The sequence below is a fragment of the Pholcus phalangioides genome, unplaced genomic scaffold (assembly GCF_987345545.1).
Source record: "Pholcus phalangioides strain wild (caught in Gottingen) unplaced genomic scaffold, Ppha-v1.0 ptg000007l_1, whole genome shotgun sequence".
Lineage (NCBI taxonomy): Eukaryota > Metazoa > Arthropoda > Arachnida > Araneae > Pholcidae > Pholcus > Pholcus phalangioides.
The window spans coordinates 20,796,475-20,824,206 of NW_028301600.1; the positions used below are offsets into that span (position 1 = coordinate 20,796,475).

At 38.9% G+C, this 27,732-nt stretch overlaps 1 protein-coding gene across 1 annotated transcript; it reads left to right on the forward strand.

The window, feature by feature from the left end:
• The first annotated feature begins 8,952 nt into the window (after positions 1-8,952).
• Positions 8,953-10,199, forward strand: LOC149085050 (uncharacterized). The gene is made up of 2 exons (XM_089233842.1): positions 8,953-9,404; positions 9,545-10,199. Exons 1-2 carry the CDS (start codon positions 8,953-8,955, stop codon positions 10,197-10,199), a joined length of 1,107 nt encoding a protein of 368 aa, XP_089089968.1.
• The last annotated feature ends 17,533 nt before the right edge of the window (positions 10,200-27,732 follow it).

Consider the following 27,732-nt stretch of genomic DNA (forward strand, 5'->3'; position numbering starts at 1 on the left):
GGTTCTCCGAAACCACTAACCATCTTGGCTTTTCTCGTTCAACAGTATCTCGAATCTTCAAAAAAAAGGGCAGCTAAACCAAAAAACTTCGAGTGGAAAGCGAAATAGTGGGTGAAAATCACTTGTGAAAGATAGAGATGCCAGACGACTGACACGCATTGTGTACAGCAACAGAAGAGTTACAACGCAACAAATTGCAGCGCAATACAACGGTATCATCAGACTCAGACAACTCAGATCATCGCAAAGCATATCCGTACGCTCTACAAGACGGATCTTAAAACGAATTGATTTTAATACCCGGCGACCAACAAGAGCTCTTTTGATTGCGCTGAAAAACCAAAGAGAGCACGGCGAAATTGGACAATTGATGAATGGAGCGTCTGGACTGACGCGTCAAGACGTTGATAGCAGGATCCGTGTGCGGTACAAGCAACATAAAGCCATGAATCCGGCATGCCACATAACAACTGTTCAAGCAGGGGGTGGCGGAATCACGTCTGTAGAGAATTTTTCTCTTGGTCCTTTATTTCCATTGGAAACATCCGTCAATGCCAGCGCCTACCTCCACATCCAGGGGTGGCTTGAGAGAAGGTGCAAGGGGTGCGATGCACCCGGGTGGCAGGTTGTAAGAGGTAGTAATTCAGGCTTCAGTCAGAAATAAATTTTGAAAAAAAATTTCCAGTACTGAAAATTTACATATCGCGCTTCTGAGCCATACTCTGACGACGAAGATGTTGAGCCACTGGATTATAGCTTTGTTCCCGAGTGGAGCAGTGGTAAGATGATTGTCTTCCACTATGAGAGTTGCCGTCAAGGTCCCTGGGTTCGAATCCAGCCAAAAGAATATCACAAAAGTTATTTACCGATCGAGTCTGAGGCGACCACCGATAGTTGCCGCCTTAATTTCCCACCGAACTCCACTAGTTGGAAGTTGTCATATGATCGGAGTTGGTGTGTGGTAAAGTGACTATGGTTAGAGGTATATCGCAGGGGCGTAGCCAGAAATTTCGTTCGGGGGGGGGGACCAAACTGACAAAACAATGGACTTGGCCATCTTTTAACCTTTTTTCGGTCATTTTCTCACATTTCGGGGGGGGACCAGACCCCCAAGTCCCCCCCCCCCTCGCTACGCCCTTGGTATATCGTCTAAAGATATGGGCGGGCTCATCATAAGATAATGCTGACATCACTGTATTCGGTAATGGTGTATATGATGGCTACGCACATTCGCTGTTGTTGTACACCAGCTAGTTTAAACAATTATTTCTCAGTCTTCGATTTATTATTTTCTGTTTTTAACATCGTACGTGGGCGCCTACTAGATATTCTCGTCTTTGTGAAGTAAGAGAAAATTTAACGATTTTTTGTACGATTTCCGAGGCAACGTCGGCCATTACCGGGCTCACAAGAATTGCCAGTCTCAGTGATGAGCCCGCTAGTATTTCTAGGTTTCCTAGTTTGAGGGACATACAAACCGTATCTAAGGTAACCAACATGGGATGTTCGGCGGCTCATGAAAGAAACAAATCTAGATAAACCTCTTCGCTTGCAAGCTGTTGGCAAGAAATGATGATCTCTATTTGACGAAATTGGCGGTAAGTATGGTAACTTTGTCCTAACCTAACCGCACATTAGAAAAAAGAAAAGATGGTGAAGGGAAAAAGTATAAGAACACACACACACACAGAAAGAAAAAAAACAAATGAAAGGAAAACAGAATAATAGGTGAGTACAGATAAGAGAGAGGATAGAAATAAGAGAACACACAAACACACACACACACACACACAGACACACAGAGGGCTGGCGCCAGGCATGAAGTGGAAATGCAGCCGTCTAGGGCGGCATGTTTACAGGGAACTGCATTATTTTATGACAGATTTGTGTGATGGGAACTTGCTTTCATCTGGTTCTTAAGGTTCAGGTCTATACAGAAACTGGTTTTTGAAAAATTAGGTTCCTTCTCTTTTTTGTAAAGGATCTTTTCACTCTTTATCAACATTTTTCTAGTTGACTTTCCTCTTGACCGAATAGTTCAGCAAGTTAGGATTTCTTGTTGATCTTCCGACAAATGCCTCCCTCTCGTCCAACACCATACTAGAGATAGGCCCATCTCTAGTATGGTTGTGTGGTTCTGTTTCGGCTCAGGAATGTTTTGACTGCTCGTTTTTTTTTTGTGTACCAGTGGTTCTCCAAAGCGTGCATTGTGGCTCCTAGGAGTGTTACCAACCTTTGTCAAAAACATCACGGTGAGCTGTTGATATTCATGATTGACTATTTATTGCTTTGAAGAGAGTTTATTTATATAGACTATTTTGGAGAGCTGCGGATAAACGTTGTCATGGCAAGGGTGCCACGGGTGGCAAAAGTTTGAGAACCGCTTTTTTAAATCATCAGTGCAATCTGCCCCACCCTGATGGGTCGCGACCCACATTTTGGGAACCATTGTATTCGAATAATAGATGTGAAGAAATAAAACTCTTTTCAGATAGTCGTATCCAAGAGGTGGCAAAAAGTTATTCACCTCAGGCGGCAAAATTTCTAGAAACGACCCTGAGAGAATAGGTATATACGAAGTTGATTTCTTCTTCCCCCCTCAGTCTACCAATTCTCTTTCACTCTTATATGTATATAGTAGGATACATCCCATGTGGAAAAAAAATCACTAATCTATATACACTGAAGAGCCAAAAAAACTGGTACACCTGCCTAATATCGTGTAGGGCCCCCGCGAGCTCGCAGAAGTGCCGCAACACGACGTGGCATAGACTCGACTAATGTCTGAAGTAGTGCTAGAGGTAATTGACACCATGAATCCTGCAGGGCTGTCCATAAATCCGTAGGAGTAAGAGGGGGTGGAGATCTCTTCTGAACAGCACGTTGCAAGGCATTCCAGATATGTTCAATAATGTTCATGTCTGGGGATTTTGGTGGCCACCGGAAGTGTCTAAAGTCAGAAGAGTGTTCCTGGAGCCGTACTGTTCCTTACGTACCTGTCACCTGTCAGAGTCGTATCTAGACGTATCAGGGGTCCCATATCACGCCAACTGAACACGCCCCATACCATCACAGACCCTCCACCAGCTTGAACAGTCCCCTGTTGACATGTAGGGTCCATGGATTCATGAGGTTGTCTCCATACCCGTACACGTCCATCAGCTCGAAGCAATTGGAACCGAGACTCGTCAGACCAGGCAACGTGTTGCCAGTCCTCAACAGTACAATGTCGGTGTTGTCGTGCCCAGGCGAGGCGTAAAGCTTTGTGTCGTGTAGTCATCAAGGGTACACGAGTGGGCGTCCGGCTCCGAAAGCTCATATCGATGATGTTTCGTTGAATGGTTCGCACGCTGACACTTGTTGATGGCCCAGCATTGAAATCTGCAGCAATTTGCGGAAGGGTTGCACGTCTGTCACGTTTAATGATTCTCGTCAGTCGTCGTTGGTCCCGTTCTTGCATGATCTTTTTCCGGCCGCAGCGATGTCGTAGATTTAATTTTTTACCGGATTCCCGGTATTCACGGTACACTCGTGAAATGGTCGTATGTGAAAATCCAAATTTCATCACTACCTCGGAGATGCTATGTCCCATCTCTCGTGCGCCGACTATAACACCACGTTCAAACTCACTTAAATCTCGATAACCTGCCATTGTAGCAGCAGTAACCGATCTAACAACTATACCAGACACTTGTTGTGTTATATAGGCGTTGCCGACCGCAGCGCCGTACTCTGATTGGTTCCATATCTCTTTATTTGCATACGCATGCCTGTGCCAGTTTTTTTGTCTCTTCAGTTTATATAAAAACGAATTTATGTCTGTTTGTCCTTTATGCATTACTACACCATTCACCCGATCGCCATGAAACTTTGGAAAGTTGTTGAGTACACTCCCGCGAAGGTTTCTGGCATAGTTCTTTTCTTTTTCATTTTTTGTTTTTTTTTTTTAATTTTTTTCATTTCCTTTATTTTCTTGAATTTCCTTTCCTCTGAGATCGCAGCAACGCGCGACGGGTAAGCTAGTAGAAATATAAAAACAAAAGGTAAGAAGCAACGGTAGGTAAAACATCCTCGTACGGTTACAACAAAGTTTCGCGATGATGAGGAGAGAGGAAAGGAAACAGAGAGGAGACTTGTTTGAATTTATTCCACTTGCGTTTGGACGCAGTAATATGTCCTTAATCGTAAAGAGGTTAAAGAAATGTAGAGATGGATCGATTCTTTTTCCTTTGTGAAGGACACTAAATATTTTTCCAATTATTCAAAAGTTAAAATTATCGATCTCTGCTTGTTTTTGTTTCAAAAAAATTTCAAATTAAAACTGCTGAACTTCTTCAATGTAAAATTTAAGGGCTATTATTAGTTTTAAAAAATCGTAAACTATATGAATTGATGCAGTTTAATATCAAAAGACAATAGAGAGAAGTTAATTTTCATTTTCATACTTGAGAAAATATAAATAAAAAGTTAAAATCAATGTGTTATTGCGTATATCCAACTCAAAAGTGGTCCGGTTAATTATTTTATATTTAATTTTCTGGGTTTCGTATCTCAATAACTCAATATTTCAAAAACCAATAATTGAATTCAATTTTTTAAATTATTGATGTGTTGGAAAACTCCACTAAAAATTTCCGCACCCCTACAAGTAAAATCAGCAATTTCAACATTGATTTCTATGGGGATTATCCTACGCTTGCCCTGAAAGTGATGTTGATAATGATGATGATGTCTATGTGAAAAGCCTGATTACTGCAAATTACGGTGGATTAAAATTAATTCCACGAAATAAAACGTTTAACATGACAAATTTGTGAGGTGAATATTGTTATTCATAGTTGTAATTATATATCGTCATATAATCAGCACTAAGGGAGCAAAATTGGGAAAGGCGCCTTTTTTTTGTGTTCCTGATTTAGGCGCAAATTTAAAAAGTATTTCAAATTTCAATAAAAAATTGAATTTAAGTTATTTTTTATTTTTAGTTTATCTTTGAAAATTAAATTAATTAGTTTTTTATTAATTAATTTTAATGTTTTGATTGATTTGGGAAATTTAAATTATATTTCAGTATATACCGTATACGTACTTACAAACTTTGAGCCCACAACTGACAAATTGCCCAACAAAGTGAGTTAAGGCGGTATTTCGAGGAACTGAAACTCTAGCCAAGGCAAAAATAGTTGGTGATCTGCTGAAACCAACTTCAACCAACGTTCTCCAACGCTTCTGTTGGTTTTCTCAACTTCGGGGTACGAAGGTAAACAGACCTTCCCGTTAAAAAGTCTCACCACAGACAGAAACAGGCCTACACAACGGTACAAATATTCAATCATTACACTTCACTCATAGCTCAAAAATAGACAGCAGATGACAGCACTATAACAATGGTCATAGTGACGGACTCGCATCGCGGGGACCCGGGTTCGAGCCCCACCATCGCCACAGTGGTGGTCGGCTGAAGTTGGTTTTCTGTGGTTCCCAACTTCGAGGCGCAAATGCGAGCTGATCTCCCCGTTAAAAAGTCTCGCCACAGAGTCTTACAAACAGTACAAATATTGAGTCACTACACATCACTCACTTCACTTCTGAGATATAGAAAAATCATACATAACACTAGATACGCACTCAGACTGTTAGGTACACACACTCACACTTCCGGCACAACTCACTAGGTAGTAAATTGTCTATGGCGATAGACCTGAGTTGTGCTCGGTTTGAAGAAGAAGAAGAAGCAGCACTATAACAAGCATTACACAGAAACAAACTTCACAGCAGGTCGCAACACATACACGCACATTGCAACATGTGATCATTCTTTAGAAATTCCATGAAGGAATATGGACGAGATGCATGCGTGGTGTAGTAGTAGTAGTAATCAAGGTGGCTAAAGATAGCGCGTGCTCTCGAGATGAAGAGCTTGAATGTGATTTTGAAAACGGTGATAAGAAAAAATCCCCCCCCCCTCTCTCTCTCTTCTTTCAAATAAATAGCGAAAACCCAATCGCAGTGAAATTGCAAGAGGAACATTTCGCACATGTATTTCAAAAGTGACTGTATTTTTGAGTTATCACCATGGAACAATTAGATAAAGTCCTCTATCGAGCATCAACAATTTACAAAATTTAGCTTAAATCCCGACCGCCAGAACGCTGAATTATTAGTGATGGAAATGTTTTTTAACAGGTCCACTTCATAGTTTTTGCAATTTCTTCAAAACAAAAATTTTTTATTTATACCACTTTTGAAAGACGTGCGATATATTCATGTAGTTTTTCATTTTTTCACTTGGGTGTTAATTTTTTAGCGGATGAAGTTAGAAAATGAAGTATTCAATATTTTTCTAATTTTTAATTATTTTTTTTTGGAAGATCAATCGTCGCTTAAGAAAATAGGGACCAATGTAGGCAGAATTTTGATTGGGGGAGTCATCGCTTCCCCTGCTACCTCCAATCACGCCACTGCATATAAATACAAATACAAAGCCACGTCAGACAAAGTAAACTATTCAATTTATTCACAACCCTATTAGAGAGAAAAATTCCCTGCGATACCATAACCTAGAATTGTCCCTTATCCTAGAATGATGTCCCGACAATCACTGATATTGCCAAAGTAGTGGATTGACGATGCATTAATAACTCATGGTCTGTTTTATCCATCCCGTTGAAAATTTTAAACACTTTGATCATATCCCTCGACACTTGCGCTCTTCCAATGTTAACATTTTCAAAAAATCAAGTCTCTCTTCATAGCCTAAGCTCGGTGTCTCTTCTCTGCAGCCCCTCGACCAAGTCAATGTCCCTCTATAAGTTATGGTCCCCAAAAAACCAAAACCTAACGGTATACTCCAATCCAGGACGAACTAAGCCCGGAAAAGTGAAAGGATCCCTTAGAGGGAAGACAAGATACCTTTTAGAGAATGAAATCGAGCATTATGTACACTTTCTTAATCACTGCAGCATAATGTTCAGTCAAACTAAGCTCGTCAATGAGAATTCTCGAATCGGTGACCCTAGTTGTATCCGGGACAGTAAATACCATTTAACTCGTAAGTGAAACGTGGGTTGTTCGAACCAAAATGAGCGACCATGCACTTATCAACACTAAATGTCATGCTCCAATCGTTAGCCCATGCTGCAATCATATTCAAGTTCGTCTGGAGTCTCTCCCTTTCGCTTTGATTCCCGACTACCTCCATAAGCTTGACGACAACCGCGAATTTGCTTACAATCCCATCGATATCGTGATTGAGTTTGTCGATAAAAAGTGAAAAAGTATAGGGCCCAGGACACTTCTTTGAGGGACTTCACTTGTGACACCTGTCCAACCAGAAAATTCCTCGTTCACCATAACCCGTTGTGACCAATCTCACAACCACGATTCCATAAAATTCAACATGTTGCCTTTAATCCCAGTCTCATGTTAACGATTCAAGAGTCTACCATGTTGGACTCGATCGAATGCCTTCTGGAAATCTAGATAAACGATGTCAACAAGAAAGTTTTTGCCTTTTCCCAAACCCTTAGTCATGTGATTATGGTAGCAAAGAAGGCTAGTTACACATGACCTTCCTGAATCCATGCTGGTTTTTCGTCATCACATTATTTTCGTCTATCCACTTCTCCAATTGTCTTTTGATAATAATTTCCAAAATTTTCGAGAGGGAGCTCGTCCAACTCACTTGTAAACATTCATCTCAAAGAGCATCAACACCACCGTCACCTGAGGCAAACGGAAAAATCTGCTGTCGCTGAGCATGCCTTCTTCAAGGGCGATGACATCTACTTCCAATATACTCTCTTTTGAAACACATTTCTACTTCCCGCTGAATCGCGAAGCAATAGAAATCGTCAAACACAAAGAAAAATTTAATCGGAAGTAAGAAGGGGATACATTTGAGCAAATATGGCACCCGGCAATACGAAAGACCAAGATCAGGACGGTCAAGAAACCAATTCTTTTGAATTCCGATTCCTAAATTCAAATTTGAAGACGCCGATCCCTACTCCCCCAATCAGAAGCGAACACGTCACTAGCTCCACGTCACAACGACGAGGTTGATTCTTCCGCATCTTCAGCCAAAACATCAGTAGGCATTGGTCCAAAGCTGTATTAAAGAAAACTCTTTAATGCAGCATTGCATTGGTCTCTCAATAAGGTCGTTTCGTCTCCTTGCTTGCCAGCACCTGCACTGATGATATCTACCACAGTAGCGAACATATGGATTCTATTATAAATTCCGGCATTAAAAATGCTCGCTTCCTCTTATCAATTGGATTGTTAGCAGATGACGTAAAGTTAAAATACAAATACAACGCCACAACAGGCAAAATGCCCAACGAGATGGCTGAGAAAACGATGCTCATAACAAATATGGATATTATATATTTCAAAAATACAGCAACCCAATTGAAAACACAATCACAAAAATTATAAACAATATATACACGTGATAAAATATTATACAATGACAATAAAGAATATTATGGTTGTCTTATTCTAAGAATGGATAGCTTCTCGATTTACCCCAACATATTTATCAATATTTCTTTTTAAACGTGTCAATTGTGTTACAATTTACTACCTCCGGGGGTAAGCTATTCCATTTATTAACAACCCTATTAGAGAAAAATTCCCTGCGACACCATAACCTCACATTGTCCCTTACCAATCGATACTGGTGTCCCCTTGTAAAAGCAGTCGATTGACGGTGTACTAAAAGTTCATGGTTCATCCTATCCATCCCGTTGAAAATTTTGAACACTTCGATCATATCTCCCCGACACCTGCGCTCATCTAATGTAAACATATTCAAAAAAATGAAGTCTCTCTTCATAACTCAATCCCATCGCTACAATTTCGACCAAAATTAATGCCCTCGTGCCAAGATTATAGTGCTCTGCCGGAAAAGAATGGGGCATCACTACGTCAATGCGAAGAATCCTATATATGGCAGTGGCTGAGAGGATCATCGCATATGGTGCCCCAGCCTGGGGTATCACATTAACGGAGGAACAGGGTAGACGTCTTGATTGTATCCAACGTGGTTGCTTATTGTACATCCTCAAAGCTTACTCGACGTCACCAACAAACGCCCTGCAAATCTTGGCACTAAGATATATCGTGGAGTACGAAGCTACAATAGGGGCACTTCGGAACAAACGCAATATCCAGCTACAAGATGCAACTTACATCAGTCACACTCAACTCCAAAGGAAAATCACCGGATGGAGGAGACACCCGGCAGAATGTCCTGATGATAGACAAATATCTGCAGACCCGACTGACACGGAACTGTTTAAAAAATCCTATTTCGACATCTATACCAATGGTTCAAAGACGGAAAATGGAGTTTTGGCGGCTTTTATTATCCTTCAGAAAGATGACATCTTCTATAGATGGTCTTGTAAATTGAATACCAATAACACGGTATTCCAAGCCGAACTTTTTGCTTTACTTATGGCTATTAAGAAAGCAGAAAAGAACTCCAGAAGAGAACATCTATCTTCACAGATTCACTTTCAACACTCCATTCAATCAGGGATCCCCTGTCTCAACACCTCATCGCTAGGCAAATCAGAAAGGTTCTGTGTGCCAATCCTCAAATCAGTTTTAATTGGGTGAAAGCTCATGCAGGAACATATAGGAATGGACAAGCAGACCAACTTGCAAAAGCTGCGACTGCAAGAGTGACGTCTGACTTTTCGCTGCTCTTCCCTAAGTCATGGGCAAAGAACATCTTATCTGAGGAAATGATGCACAAGTGGCAAAATCGATGGCAGACAGAACGCAAAGTGGGCAGGAAAATATATGCCCTCCTCCCCACAGCTAGATACAAATATAGGAAATGGACCAGGGAAATGGTTCTATTCTTTTCCGAACATAGCCCTTTCCCAGCATATCTGGCGAGATTTCATCTACAGACTGAGAAATGCAAATGTGGCGGGGAGGGCACGGTCATCCACTACGCTACAGTCTGCCCGTTGACCAAAGACTTCCACTTACAAATCCCTGTTGTTGATACACAGTCTTGGAAGTTGAAGGTCTACCAAAATCCTGGTAGTTATAATAAGATTAAAAATCTTATTAACTTTATGGAAAAGAATCAAGAATTATACATCTTCCCGAGAACAATGGCATATCAAGACAGAGAAGATCCCTTGGACTCTGATTCGGACTCAGACTACGTACCTTAATTGCGACGTCTTTCCTAACCCCATGTGCTATAACATATATAGTGATATTTTGATGAAATTTATCATAGTCATTGTCAGTGATGCCAATATGTATTCTTTCCATGTTCATATATGATATATAGGTATATATTTTTTTATCCAAAGTATATACTTCAGATTCAATGTTTAATAATATCTTGTTTGAATTTTGCTACTCCGCTTTGATGGGTTGAGCGCAATTGTTGATTGAATTATTGACTGAATTTTTATTATTGAATCATGCATAGTTTGTGGATGTTGTCCTATATACGCATAATTAAATTTTATCTCATTTCATGTATATTTACTACGAATATGTTATATACTATACAATGTTTACATCGTATCATCATGTATATATTCTATATATCTTACGTTTCATGGCATCGCTTTTTGTCTAGATCATTCTCAGAGCCCATCTATTATAAAAACTCTGACGTTGTACCCGGACACCTGCTTATAATAACATTATATATACTTTCTCAACTGCTATACGAAATGCCATAATTATTGTTATTCATCAATATATTCATGTGTTCGAATGTATACCGCCGGTGAATCCACTAGTGCACAACTGAACTATATATATTTAAGTGAACTTTGTAATTTCTCCAGACTTGATCCCATCATTAGGACTATAATATCCATATATAAATATGTCTCTAACTTGCAATGAAAAGTCCCCCCCCCCCCGGCTCCTTCAGTCTTGTGATATTATAAATACCAGCAATTGATCAATATCGATAATTCCCACTTACATATTTATAGTTCATTGGACCTGAATTTGTACATGTATCCTGTTTTTCCATGTTCTATTTTCAGATTCGGACCTATGAAAAAACCCTTCCAACAGAAGACGATGAGAGAAGTTGGTGTTGCACATTGGCCGATGGTTGGGGACAGAGTACGGTGATGAAGGCGAATGGCTCGGGATGTTTTCATTGGTCTTTTGCGGGCGATCCGCCCGGGCTCCTTGGTGGCCGGCTGGGGTTTCCGAAGACTTTGGGGGTGTGATTGCCACGAATCGGAGGCGATAGGGGCCTCGGCGGGGTTGGGTCCTGTGGCTTACGGGACGGGGATGCCTGCCGGGCCCGGACATCAAGAGAGTTTTTCCAGCATGGCCCAGCCGCTTGGTAATCTAAAAAGCGGAAGAATGATTTTCGGAGAACGCGAAGAGACCTTTTTGAAAATCAAACCAAGCATGCTATTCGCTTTTTTGATAAAAGTAGATCAAAAATAATTAAGTAGAGTCAACAAATTAGGGAGTTAAAACTCCAGACGAACTGGAATATGATCGACGAACTTGAATATGATCAATATACACTCATGTCCATAAATTGAGGATAATGCCAGCTCCGGCAAATAAAGGTTCAGAAACAAAACAAACGTTACTTATTCATAAAGCCCATTTACATAGTTTATAGTATCTTGGTCCACATAGAATCTCATTCTTTAAGAAAGATCCGTAAGGAAGCATAGGTGGTGGATGCTATCCAACAGCTTATTTCCAAAAGCGGCCCTTGCATTTTTTTTTTATAAAGAATGCACCTGGAAATATTTGCTGGCAAGTTGATATTCTTCGATTTTTTTTTGAAGGAACTCGTTGATGAGTGCTGCCCTGTTCGAACGAGTACAATCAACCATCATCTATTTTAACAAGAAAATCAAAGATAAATAATTCTACACTAAAAAAGACGGGACACAAGGCAGTAAAAATGTTTTCTTAGAATAAAACATTAATATTATTCTTTTAGAAAAGAGAAAAGATGGTACGACCATATATATATATATATATATATATATATATATATGACATGAATGTCGCTCTCCACTTGTTAATACAAGATATACGGAAGACTGGATGGTGTGAAGAATATCTTCACACCATCCAGTCTTCCGTATATCTTATATATATATATATATGTCTTCCTAGATAGATTGACTGTATATATAACTTTGCAACCTGCATCTGGATTCAGGTGTAAAAAAAAATCACTTCATGGTGCTCAAATACAAGAGAGATGGCAAAGAAACTCTTAAATGAGAGTTAAAAATTGAGAATGAAAATGAATTTGACGGCAACTGAAGAGGCATTCTATTAGTAACTAAGGAAGATTACCATCCATGTACTGCCTCAAATATTATAGAAGAAGTTAACGGAAGATTTTATAATTCACTTTGACCGAGCATTGCTCTTCAAAAAAACATGTCGATTTAACTCAAAAGAACTTTTTATGAATGTTTTTTACTTGTTCTACCCATAATGCACCAAAACTTGGGTCCTCATTGCAGAAACTGTGTAACAACCGAAAACTTCCCAGAAGAATATAGAGAGGGTAATTTTTTGGTTCCAACTGTTTGATGCAGCTGAAACCAGATAAACAAGACGTCATGCTTTGGAAACATTCACAACTGTGCTTCTCAATATTCAAACTGGTTAAAACTCGATTGAGTCATACTAGAACCTCCATCAACGCATTAAAATAAACAATTAAAAAAAATCAACCCAATTAATGCATTTCTGACAATTTCCTTATGAATAAATGTCAAGGCGGAAGAAAAACATAACTTTATTTACAAAACCAAACTTTTCCTGTCTGTAACAGATGCATCAATTGGTTAAAAAAGCCACCTGCTCAAATTTAATGTCTCTTCATTCTTGATAGAGAGAAAATTTTTACCAACGGCTACCTTTAAATACGAGCGACCTGGAGTTATTCCTCACAATTCCTTAGATACACCTAATTGGTGTATCTCAGAGCGTTTACGACATGAATTTGAAAGCGTTGATATATCTTTTCATTTTGGCGGTGAGTCTTATGTAACTCTGTATTCATTTTTTTCATTCTATGTATAACATCCTTATTTTATGCGACTTGATTATTACACCAATTGCTTTTATCAAAGGATTTTCCCATACTGTTCGTGCTAAATTTTCTGCTACAGATAAAGTCGATTGCTTAATTTTGTTCTCTTATACACCCTATTTGTCTTAATCATATCGGATGATGCGGGAACTCATACTCTTTCACAACGTGAAGGGAAACTTTACTTTCACAACGTGAAGTGATTGGCAATAGTGTATTGGGAGAGCTCAAACTCCATATGGGGACCTCAGTCTTATAGGCTGAATACAAGTTTACGGCTATGGCAGCAGTATGGAAGAAATGTGTATCAGCATTCTTCCTGCTACCGACTTGATATCTAATTATGCATAGTTGTGATGATCTAAGTTGACCTTAAGAGCCGTTGTGAAAGAGAATTTTTCTTTTATTTCATTCATAAAGTTATTTTCTCTCGTCTGTTCATACACCTCAGTTTAAATGTTCAAATCTAACCTACGACTTTTTGGCAACTTTCATTTTTTGAAGTCATTTAATTTTTGATGATGAAGAGAAAAAAAGCTAACATATATGCATTTCACTGAATCAATAGAAAGAAAATAAGACAGCTAAGAGATTAATGAAATTTAAAATATCAACATATATGAAATTGGTCGCATAGTCGGGATGCGTGAAGTCGGTTGGTCATACCAAACAATAACCGGCACCTACACCGTGATGTGGGGGCTGTGCAAAGAAGCTGGCAGCATAGGTTGATACAAGACATAATAAAGACCGTGGACTGTCAAGGTGCATGAATACGAGGCAAGATCGGAGGACTGTGTGACATTCCCGAACTGCCTCAATGGCATCACTGTCCGCCATCCAACGTGCTAGAACCTCTTTTATACCACCCGTCGTACCTTCCATCGTCTCAAGGCACTTGGCTGAGGTGGGATTATGCTCACAGCGGCTTTCAACGCCACAATACCGATAGAGTCATTTGGAGTGGTGACGTTGCCGATCATCATGGTTGCCAGAAGCATTTCATAGTGTTAAGCGATAAATTCCACTTCAGTCTTGGAGCAGATGACCACCGGATTCATGTGTGGAGGTGCATGATTTAGTGGCCCAAATCAGTCTTTGTTCTACAATGGCACACAGCCATTACCCCTGGTGGTGTGGGGGCGATGGCGTGTGGTGGCATGTCTTACGACAGCAGGTCACTACTAGTCATCTTGCGTACAACTTCAACAGCTCAACAATATGTTGGTGTCACCATGCGGCCGTTTGTATTACTCTTCACATTGCACGTCATTCTGGGGTCATTTTCCAAACCAGGCCCCATACGATTCGCATAACTTTGGACTACCGTACTTTTATTTTTTCGTACTGTGTTGACTCTCTTCTTTGGCCAGCAAGATCGCCAGACCTTTCACTTTCATTAATTGAACATTTATGAAGCATTGTAGGCCACCCGATTCGGTCTTGGAAGTCATTTCCAAATGTCGCAGTTCTGGAGCAACAATTGAGGAATGCCTAGCAGAATGTATCGCAGGGAGAGATAAGGAGTCTTCATCATTCCTTACATACACGTATACATGCATGCCCCGTCGCGAGGATAGGTTTCACCAATTACTGATTTTAACACTCCATGTGCGATTGCTAGCCACTGATGGGTCCTACCACCTTGAATTTTTAATCAAGTCATTATTTGTGTGTGTGGGCTTTGCACATATTTAATTTCAACTGAAAAGTATATTTTTGTTCATGGTGTTTCGTTTTATTTATTTATTTTTACAAAAGAGTATGTATACGCAGGGCGATTCCATAATTCTCCTTGCCGCATTTTAATAACAAACCGTTGATCCTAGAGGCATGCTTCTAACTAGAAAATGTATTGAAATGAATCAGAAAAGTAATTGAAAGTATGCCTCTAGAATCAACGGTTCGCCATTAAAATGTGGCAAGGGGTCTTACGGCATCACACTGTATATACATACCATTGGCGGCTCGTGGCCGCCACTGGTATGGATATTCTGAGGGAGGGGGGTGCCAAAACAAAATTTCATTCCAAGATACCAGTAGAAACAGCTTTCACAAAGATGATTTATGTAATTTTTTTCTAATTAATTAGATTATTTCTAAAATGAATTTTGTTTCAATACGTCTGTCCACAGAAAAAAAAAATTCACGCTCAACCTGGCAATATAGAAGTAAGCAGTTAGCCAGAATGCCGGACCACAATTTTTCTACAATATGCTGAATTTATACATGGTGTTTCAACACTAGGTTTAAAAACTTCTAGGAGGGGTAGGGTACACCTAGACACCAGATCCAAACTAAAAAACAAAATTTGGACCTTAGAGAGCTCTTCTGTAATTACTATCTTCATTTACTGTGATTGTGTGTTCATGCACTTTTCTTCAGTAGTTTCGAAGCAATCTCTCAGATTTTCTATGTTCGGCCAATTTTTCCCACGAGTTAACTTCACTGGGGCGCGGTGTCTTTCTTTCTTTCTCCACTGCTACACCCTTATTTACAGAGCTCTCTGGACTAGGGCACTACTCCTCGAGATCCAAAAATATGAATTTATCGTTAGTTGAATCTCTTGCTACAAGTTCCAAATAATTCTCCTGTAAATCGGAATCATATATTCCGCTTCAGGATATTTTTTCCATTAAACAGTAATAACAGTACGGTACACAGGGTGATTCAAAACCCAACGTACAAACTTTTAACGGGAGGTAGAAAACATAAAAACAAAACACAATGAAATAGGAGTGTATGATCGGAAACCTCAACCGAGGTTGAAACGGAAACCTCATCGAAACCTCAACCGAAGCTGGAGGATAAACGAAGATGCAGAAATGACAAACCAATAATAGGTGGAAAAACTCTTTATGTAGCGATACTTTACACGAGGACAGTACGTGCACACGTCAAGTTTCACAACAAGTGCTCAAAGTTCTTACCATCAACAGTTATATACAAAAAAAGCGATACATTTCTGTGTGTTTTTGTTTTGTTTTTGTGTTTTCTACCTCCCCTAAAAGTTTGTAGGTTGCATTTTGAATCACCCTGTATATATTTATTTCGAGACATTAAATTAATATTCAGACAACTCAGGGCATTAAACTGATGCCTTGAAATTCTCTTTGGTGGGGGATGCCTTTGCAACATATTTGTAATTATGAAATAATATATTTATATATTTTCTTGTGTGTGTATATATATATATAAAACCTCTTTGATTTCCTCAGGCTTCTGCAAGTTGCCAAAATCAGAATGTTGAAATTTGTGGAGTAATACATTGCAAATCAGATGAATGCTGTACGGGAACAACTACGAAGCGTTGTATGAAGCTTGGTTCCATTGGTAATTATTTTTATAACTCTTACTCTTTTTTTTTTACTCACATATACACGTGATATTGTGATTCTCTCAAACCTTCCAGTTCTAAATTGTATTCGTAATAATTCGGCAGTCAGATCAGAGTTTGACTTTAGAAAATAAAGATTTCTGATTTTTCTACATCTGAAAAATTAATTATTTGTTTATGTTACTGAGTATAGAGCAAATTTTGTTTGTACCAACAATTTTTTAGAGAAAACTAAAGTAACAGAATTTAATCGTAAAAAAAAATGAAACATCCATATCTTGCATTATCAAACCGAAAAGTTATCATACATCGTAAATTGGTTCGAGAGGTCCTATTTTTAAATTTTATTGAATGAATTAGACTGTCATACTGAACTCTTATACTTGTTAAAAATCGAGTTGATACTTCTCTCTCTCTCAAATTTGTACAGAAAATTAACCAGGCTTAAAAAAATAACGTTTTGGCTCATGTGTAGTATTTGTATTAACCACTTAACAGTTCAATTATTTTCAAATGAACCACCCAGAAAATGTCAATTTTTGTATTCATGAAATCGAAGGAAAAGTCATTTTATATACAAAATACTGTATAGAAGAGCGTATAAAAGATCGATTGTACGTATGTTGGCCGAAAATTAGATATTTATATAGAAATACTAGCTGTATCAGCTAGAATAATGCGGAAAATGTACCAGCTGCCTCGCTCACGTGGATTGCGGAATCTGAAAATTTCCCCTTCAGGTGTTGAATTTTGAAAAAATCCCTTTTTAATGAATCTTTATGGCTAACTGAATGACTCATCATGAAATAAAACTACTGATCAAAGGTAACGACCGACGTTAGCTTACTCAAAATTACAAAAAGGAACCACGGCTATACGCGTTTCGGAACTGTATAAAGTTCCTTCATCAGTAGCAGAAATAGTGTAGAATACTCCTTATAGTGGGAGTTACTCGCTGTTGTAGACAAAAGAATCGAATTCATGCCCGTTCAACTCACTCTTGTTTTAATTGTAACTTTAAATTTTAAAAACTGAAAAAAATTTATATATATAAATATTATATACAAAATAGTATATATTTTTTCATAAATCAATTAATAAATTAAGTATTTATGAATAAATCTCAAATATTTTGCCTCATTTTAAAACTGAAGTTTTCTATACGTCGAATAAATTTTTTTAAACTGACTTCATGCTGTTTTATCATGCACGTAAGGTGCCAATAATGCATTTTTTTTTAAATTTGCAAAAAACAAATAATAATAATAATAAATGTGAGTATTGGAGGTATGTAAAAAAATTTTGTTGACATATGATACATATATATGACCACATACAATCAGAAATATATGTATTAAATTTGAAATAAATCAACGGTTAAATAATATTTTTAATGACATTTATACAGGAGCATTGTTTTTTACCGCGTTAAAAGGTATGCGACTCCTTAAATAACAACATCTATTAACATAAAAGTAAGTTAGAATAGGGTGCCTCTAGAGGCATCGTGCTTCATCTTGGAGCGGCAAAACTTTTATTTCCCCTTCAATTTAAAGTAACGTATAATCATTGAAAAAAAGCAGAATGGGGAACAGCGATTGGCACGATTGGCTATAGCGATGATACTGACGTCATCACTTCACTCAAAGATGGCGCATTAGTTTACCTATGGTTTCAAGGAGGCCCAAAATTATAATAAATGAGACTGGACAAAATAAAGGTAAACAACATAGGAAAGAGAGGGGGTAACGCTGAACATTTAAGGGAAATCTCTAATTACTCAATTATTTGAAATAGTTCATTAACAAATTCACTGTAGTTAGATACCTTGTTTCATATATTAAATAAAATACCACAAAACATTTAGAAGAGCAAAAATATGACCGCGTAAGCGGAGTGACCGATGAATAGAGTAAGCCATTATCTCACTCCCCATTGATGCACTCGTACACATAATACTAATTTTTCGTTATTCAGATGGATTTTAATTAATTACATTAATTTATATTATTTATCTTAATTATCCATTCCATCAAAAGAACGTGGAATTTCGCAAAAGCACAAGATAGAGTCATTTGGACTGCAGTACTTTTTTAGAGTTTTGTGCTAAAAATGACCCCAGTAATAATAACAAAAAATGGTTCAGGACAAATCAAAATTTATTGAAAGGAATAAAAATGGCATTTGTTCGACCAGTTGTTCTTTATTGAAATTACAATTAAAACAATCATCTACTTTACTAAAAAACACTAATTTGCGTTCATTTTTCAAATGTTTTGAATTAATACACTTTTGTCACATAATTTGTTAATGATGAAAGCATTATAGGTTGCCCCATCTACCGAAACATTGTCGATAAACGATGGGAATGTTAGATGTCGATAAACGTAACAATATCAATTTTATATACAAATTAATGCCTAATTTACCATTTTCGAGAAAAAAAATGGTGAAGTCTTCAAAATTTAGAGAAAACACAAAATTGAAAGGAAAGAATACCAAGAAATTAATTACCAAAAAGAAATTAAGGGGGCGAGGGTCAACTTCGGGGATCGAGTCATCCATACTCGATGGGCCCTCTGAATGCATGTGTCCATCTGGGTATGACCTGGACACCCCAGGCGCATATAAGAGCCACGTATCAATGAGAATAAAATTGAAAAAAAAGTTTAATTTTATAACAGCGTACAAGATCCTAAATTATAGGTGACCGACAATTACACTTGAATAATTGGATACATGGACATAAATATTGGGGGGTCTCTTTCGCAGGGTTCCTTTCTATCTTGAAGCCGAGCTCCTGTGCTGAAAGCCCATCAGCCTCCCTTATATAAGGAGGGGATAGCATGCTCTGTGTCGAAGAGGCAGGAAAACCATCAATAATTGATAGTTGAGCTTATCATGTATATTTTATGGAGAATTCGGATTTGTATGAAAATTTTGGAAGGCATACTTTAACAAAACTGACCTATTAAGCGGAGTCTGGAGACATATTATCAGGAGTTTAATAATGCAAGAACGTTATAGAAGACATAGAAGACGAACGGGATTTCTAAAAAGTGACCCGATAAGCGGAGTGACGCGTTATCTGAGTGACCCGCTAACGAGGTTTGACTGCATTGCTTCTATACTTTTCATACTAAGATATGGCGTTTAATTTACATAATTTTCAAAATAATGTTCAATCTTTCAAAATCAAAGTAAAATGATTTTGGGTTTCTATGTCATTTATTCGACTAATTAAATAAAAATTCGTTACTATATAACAGGAAAAAAAATCAACATATATATACATTAAACTTATTATTATATATATATACATTCCAGGTACTCCATGTGGATCCTTGACATGTCCGTGTCAGGATGGCTTAAGCTGCGTAAACGTAGAAAAAGTAAGCTGTTGTTTACATTTTTTTTACATTCATTAGGTAGATATACGGGGTGCATAGCTTACTCCTCGAACTGCAAATTACTGGCAAACCGTTAATCCTACAGGCATACTTCCAATTAGAAGAAGTATCTAAATAATGTGTGAACCTCAGATAAGTCATTCATATTACAAGGAGTTGTATAGTTATTGAAATTTAAAAAAAAACATTTATATGGACACCCTGTGCTTAAAACCCAATTAGAAAGTTGTTGCTCTTGAAGAGGATCGCTTCCATCACTTCCAAAACCTCTTACTTTAGGAGAGAAGGGGAAAATATATATAAATTTTAGTTATACTCTTTTTTTTCTAGATTTTTCTCCATTTTTCGAATATGTCAGTGAATATTGCACTTAGAAACGTGGAATTTCTTTTGTTGGCCTCAAATGAGACCGGGCAATATCTTTCTATGGGTTTTTGAATACAGGGTGTCCATATAAAGAATTAGTTATTTTTATTGTAATTACTGTACAACCCCTTGCAATATGAATGACGTATCTGAGGTCCACACATTATTTGCATACTTTTTCTAATAGTAGTCTCTCTAGGATCAACTCTTCGTTCGTAATTTTCGGTTCGAGGAGTTATCTATGCACCCAGTGCCAGTACATGTTAGAAAAAAATTTAAAAAAAAAAGGGAGAAAACATCATAGATATTTTTTAACGATGAGAGGAACTTCGGAAAGAAAAGTTTGATTTTGATTTGAAAAGTTACTTTTTTGTCTTCGCTAGGAATTGAACGAAGAGAATCAGGGTTTGAGTCCCAAAAGAGAATTTCTTTATTTTTTTTAAGTTCATCTTCAGCATAAATATTAAGATAGTCTCTTTCTTTGATGTCCTTCAATGCTAAGTTAACGAGAAAATATCTTTCTGTAAGCGATAAAATAATTTGACTTTCAAAATATGGTTTGGTGATGATTTACGGGTTTGCAGGAAATAACAGATATAGTATATCTATGAAATACCCGGAATTTTACTCAATGAATTATTTACGACGTAAATAATATTCCTCACGAGTCCTTTTCTAACTTTCCCGACAGCATTCATTGAACGCGGTTACAGTCAGACATTTTATATTTTCATTTCTGGAGCTGGTTTTGAATTGCAGTATTTTACGTTGATTTAAAAAATCATTCAAAATAGACATACATTATGTTAAGAATAATAATTCAGATTTCAGAATGCAAAGAGACCTAGTTGTAACTAATATTATCTTATTAAACCTGTAACAACTAAAAGAAAAGAGGAGTATAAGTTAAGTTAATACAAATACAACGCCACAACAGGCAAGATGCGCAACGAGGATTCTGAGAAAAAGATGCCCATAACAAATATGAATGTCATATATTTCAAAAATACCGCAACCCAATTACAAACACAATCACAAAAATTATAAACAATATACAGGGTGATTATAAAAAAACTATCCCGACATATGGGCCCCTAACTATCATACCATTCACAGAAACTGAATGAAATTTTGGCATAAGGTATTTTGATGTATGCGCTCAAGAATGATATGGAAAACAACAGTGTCACTCTAACAGTTACGGTTACAGTGAGAAAATTTCGAAAATATCAAATGGCAACACCAAGTTTTTTGTATTGGAATGTAATCTCCATTGTGAAAAACCCTAAATAGCGTTCGAACGGCAACTGTAGCATGAAAATCACCGGCGGTAGATAGGCTAAAAGTGAGGACAACCAATAAGGACAGAGAAGCAGCATAAAATAAAGCATTTTATTGTGTTTCACAAATTTCCCACATGACCTTGTGGAGGACTGATCAGGCTGGGATCTCAGCCGAAGAAACGGTGTGACGAATGAAACGAACATTAATGCTCTGGTGCACGGCAAAGTCCTTTTTACTTTTTCCTTGCCTAGCTCCGGGGATATTCGTGCTACAGGTGCCATTCTAACGCTATTTAGTGTTTTTCAGTATGGAGATCGCATTCCAATACAAAAAACTTGGTGTTGCCATTTGATATTTTCGAAATTTTCTCACTGTAACCGTAACTGTTAGAGTGACACTGTTGTTTTCCATATCATTCTTGAGCGCATACCCCAAAATACCTTATGCCAAAATTTCATTCAGTTTCTGTGAATGGTATGATAGTTAGGGGCCCATATGTCGGGATAGTTTTTTTATAATCACCCCGTACATGTATACGCATGGTAAAATATTATACAATGCCCGTAAAGAATATTATGGTTGTCTTATTCTAAGTATGGATAGGTTATCGATTTACCCCAACATGTTTATAATATCTCTTTTTAAACGAGTCAATTGTGTTACAATTTACAACCTCCGGGGTAAGCTATTCCATTTATTAACAACCCTAGAGAGAAAAATTCCCTGCGACATCATAACCTCGCATTGTCCCTTACCAATCGATACTGGTGTCGCCTTGTAAAAGCAGTCGATTGGCGGTGTACTAAAAGTTCATGGTCCATCTCCTATCCATCCCGTTGAAAATTTTGAACACTTCGATCATATCTCCTCGCACCTGCGTTCATCCAATGTAAACATATTCAAAAAATGAAGTCTCTCTTCATAACTCAAGCCCTGTGTGCCAATAAGGACACGCGTAGCTCTTCTCTGCACCCCTTCAACCAAGTCTATGTTCCTCTGTCCTCCTCCCAACCAAGTCTATGGTCTCCAAAACCTTACGGCATTCTCCAGTCCAGGACGAACTAAGATTCATAAAAGCGGAAGAATGACTTTAGGAGAACGCGAAGGGACCTTTTTGAAAATGAGACCAACTATTCTATTCGATTTTTTGACCACCGCTGAACAATGTTCAGAAAACCTAAGCCGCTCATCAATGAGAATTCCCAAATCGGTGACCCTAGTTGCATCCAGGATAGTGACACCATTCAACTCGTAAGAGAACCGTGGGTTGTTCGAACCAAAATGAGCGACCATGCACTTATCTACGCTAAACGTCATGCTCCATTCATTTGCCCATGCTGAAATCATGTTTAAGTTGGTCTGCAGCAACTCCCTATCGCTTTGATTCCCGATTACACCCCTTAGCTTAACGTCATCTGCGAATTTGCTTACAATCTCATCGATACCCTGATCGAGTTTATCGACAAAAAATGAAAAAAGTAGGGGGCCAAGGACACTTCCTTGAGGAACTCCACTTGTGACGCCTGTCTAACCAGAGAATTCCCCGTTCACCATAACTCGTTGCGACCTATCTCTTAACCACGATTCTATCCAATTCAGCAAGTTGCCCTCAATTCCAATCTCGTGTAAACGCTTCAAGAGTTTAAACCATGTTGGACCAGATCGAATGCCTTTTGGAAATCAAGGTAGACAACATCTACATTTTTGCTCTTATCCAAAGCCTTAGTCACGTGAGCATAGAAGCAAAGGAGGTTAGTTACACATGACTTCCCCTTCCTGAACCCATGCTGATTATCCGACAATACATTATTCTCGTCTATCCACTTCACAAACTGCCTTTTGATGATAATTTCCAAAATTTTCTAGAGGGAGCTCGGCAAACTCACTGGACGATAATTGGACACAGCTTCTCTACTACCCTTCTTGAAAAACATTACCAAGTTTCCAATTCCTTGGGACGATACCCTCAGCACCACTACTCCTGTATATCTGTGCGACTGGCCCCAACAATTCATTAGCACATTCCCTTAGTTCCCTGGGACAGATATCATCTGGTCTTGGTGCTTTGCTTGCACATACATTTCTTAGAAGATTTAGGACCTCCACATCTTCCACTTGAATATCGTTGAGGGTTTTATTACCCCATGCAACACCCGTGTATTAACTATCATTATCTCCATTAAAAACTGACGCGAAAAAGTCATTGAAAGCACTACACATGTCTACATTGCTCTCTAACCTAGTCCCTCCTATCGAGAGGGAGCCAACTGTCCCCTTACATCCATTATTGACGTATCGGAAAAATTATTTTGGGTCAGAGCCAATGTTATCTGCCTACCTAGATTCAACTTCCTTTCTACTATCCCTTATCGCTTTCTTCAACACTCTTCTTTTATCAGTAAACAATGATAGGTCATCTCGTCCACTTTTATACTCTCTGAATGCTGTTTTCTTTACACGATAAAGGTTACGCACGCTATCCGTGAACCATAGAGGATGCGATGTACAAACACGCTTTTTTCGAACAAAGGGTATGACGTCGTGCAAAACAGAGGTCAGATTCGTACTAAATTCTTCCCATTAACTTACAACCCCTACTGATTCTAACCGGTCTCTTTGAAAACTTCCGCTAACCTTCCTCTCAAAACATCAAAGTTAGTTCTCCGAAAACAAGGAACCAGTCTTTTGTTATCAACCTTACCCGAGGAAAAGTTACAGTGCAATCTGACTATACGATGATCACTGGAAGAAAACTCTTCCCCCACCGAAACATGTTCAACAAGATACTCAGAACTAGTAAGAACTAAATCCAAAATAGCAGTACTCCTAGTGGCTTCTGATACATGCTAATACAAAAAACTTTCGAGCACCAACTTAAGAAAGTCTCATACTGATCTCTAGATGAAAGGTTTTCCCAATCAATACCTAGGTAATTGAAATCCCCTAGTATGAGAACCCTCTTACCCTTACACATGCAGGAAATTTCAACATGAAATTTGGCGATGTAATTTGGATCCCTATTCGGTGGATTGTAACAAACCCCAGCAATAAGTTTATGACGTCTTTTGTCCTCAAGCTCAACCCATATAGTTTCAATATCACTTCTCTGCACGTTACACTCTCTAGCATTCAAACATGATTTCACGTATATCAACACTCGTATCGTATATCAACACAAAAGTATCGTATCCTGAGACAAGAGCGTAGCGAGGGGGGGACTTGGGGGTCTGGTCTCCTCCCCCCCGAAATGCGGGAATTGGCAGAAAAAGGGAAAAAGATGGCCAAATATATTGTTCTATAACTTTGGTTTCCCCCCCCCCCGAACGAAATTTCTGGCTACGCCCCTGTCCTGAGATGTGTAAGATTTATCCCCATCGTTTGCCCAAGATTCTGTAATGGCTATTTTAGTTAATATAGATCATCGGTTAAAAAGAGGGGTAAAACATATTTTAATTTACAGAGAAGAGAACATTTTCTCAGAACTAAGTCACCAAAATAATCAGAATTCCACAAAAAAATGTGTATATATATATATATATATATATATATATATATATATATGTAGTAGGTTTTCGAACCATGCAAGGGGTTCCCCCTGATGACGACCGACTGCATAGGTTCTATTTCACTCTCATAAAATTCATTTTTCTTTTTCTTAAAATAATTCTTTATATATATATACACATATATAAGTCAAATATGAATTTTTTTGCCCATTCCAGCGGATCCTAGGTGTTTGCTTACCTAACGTACAGCTACCATCACCAACAAGGATATCCAGCATCGAAAATAACACAACTACTTACATTGCATTTCCAAACGTGGGAGGAAATGCAGGAAATGCAACAACGTCAAAAAATATTTGGACGTCATTACCGACTGGAACGATCGATTACATAATTCCAATAACAAATTCAATAAAAGTTCCAATTGAGAAAGACAAGGGCAATTCGTCAAATTCAGGAATGTTGGTTGGAAAAGTGCCAACTGCCCTGCCTATTACGAAGATATCACAATACATTGGTGGTTTTGGTGGCCAGAATGGGCAAACAGGAATTCTACAGATTCCAAATTTGTCATCATTTACCGGTAGTCTGCCTTTGATTCCAATTCAATCAACAGGACTAGGAGGTATTGGCAACCCGATCGGAATACCTGGTGGTATTCCCAACTTTCCATCGCTTCCATCAGTAAAGCAACCAGATGATCGGTCTTCAGTTTCAGTTCAAAAGGGAATTGGGATACCTGGAGGTATACTAATTCCAAATATACTAACCGGTGGTATCCCTTTCTTTCCAATTCCGTCCACAACACAAGAAGGTGTCGGTAAACTTATCAACATTTACGGTGGTCTGCCAATTCCAACATTGCCATCGCTTCAATCAGTGCAATTACCAACTGGCCTACCCGTTCCAAAGTTGCCATCTGCAAATCTAGGTGGCATTGGTGATCTCATTGGAATACCCGGTGGTCTGACAATTCCGAAATTGCCATCAATTCCATCAGTGAAATTACCGACTAATTTATCCATTCCTAAGTTGCCATCAGGGAACCTGGAAGGTGTCAAGGGTATATGGGGATTACCTGGAAGTCAGGCTATTCCAAAAATACCATCGATTCCAACAGTGAAATTACCCACTGGTTTACCCATTCCAAAGTTGCCATCAGGAAACCTAAGTGGTGTCGGGGGTTTATTTGGATTACCTGCAAATCTGCCTATTCCAAATATACCTTCGCTTCCAGCAGTGAAATTACCCACTGGTTTACCCATTCCCAAGTTGCCATCAGGAAATCTAGGAGGTGTCGGGAGTTTCATTGGAATACCCAGTGGTTGGCCGATTCCAAATATACCATCGCTTCCAACAGTGAAATTACCCACTGGTTTACCCATTCCCAACTTGCCATTAGGAAACCTAGGAGGTGTATTGGGTTCAGGTGGAATACCCGGTGGTCTGCCGATTCCACAGATACCATCGCTTCCAACAGTGAAATTACCCACTGGTTTACCGATTCCCAACTTGGCATTAGGAAACTCAGGTGGTGCCGGGGGTTCAATCGGATTACCCGGTGGTCTGCCGATTCCAAAGATACCATCGCTTCCAACAGTGAAATTACCCACTGGTTTACCCATTCCCAACTTTCCATTCGGAAACTTGGGTGGTGCCGGGGGTTTAATTGGATTACCCGGTGGTCTGCCGATTCCAAAGATACCATCGCTTCCAACAGTGAAATTACCCACTGGTTTACCCATTCCCAACTTTCCGTTAGGAAACTTAGGTGGTGCCGGGGGTTCAATCGGATTACCCGGTGGTCTGCCGATTCCAAAGATACCATCGCTTCCAACAGTGAAATTACCCACTGGTTTACCCATTCCCAACTTGCCATTAGGAAACCTAGGAGGTGTATTGGGTTCAGGTGGAATACCCGGTGGTCTGCCGATTCCACAGATACCATCGCTTCCAACAGTGAAATTACCCACTGGTTTACCGATTCCCAACTTGGCATTAGGAAACTCAGGTGGTGCCGGGGGTTCAATCGGATTACCCGGTGGTCTGCCGATTCCAAAGATACCATCGCTTCCAACAGTGAAATTACCCACTGGTTTACCCATTCCCAACTTTCCGTTAGGAAACTTAGGTGGTGCCGGGGGTTCAATCGGATTACCCGGTGGTCTGCCGATTCCAAAGATACCATCGCTTCCAACAGTGAAATTACCCACTGGTTTACCCATTCCCAACTTGCCATTAGGAAACCTAGGAGGTGTATTGGGTTCAGGTGGAATACCCGGTGGTCTGCCGATTCCACAGATACCATCGCTTCCAACAGTGAAATTACCCACTGGTTTACCGATTCCCAACTTGGCATTAGGAAACTCAGGTGGTGCCGGGGGTTCAATCGGATTACCCGGTGGTCTGCCGATTCCAAAGATACCATCGCTTCCAACAGTGAAATTACCCACTGGTTTACCCATTCCCAACTTTCCATTCGGAAACTTGGGTGGTGCCGGGGGTTTAATTGGATTACCCGGTGGTCTGCCGATTCCAAAGATACCATCGCTTCCAACAGTGAAATTACCCACTGGTTTACCCATTCCCAACTTGCCATCCGGAAACTTAGGTGGTGCCGGGGGTTCAATCGGATTACCCGGTGGTCTGCCGATTCCAAAGATACCATCGCTTCCAACAGTGAAATTACCCACTGGTTTACCCATTCCCAACTTTCCATTAGGAAACTTAGGTGGTGCCGGGGGT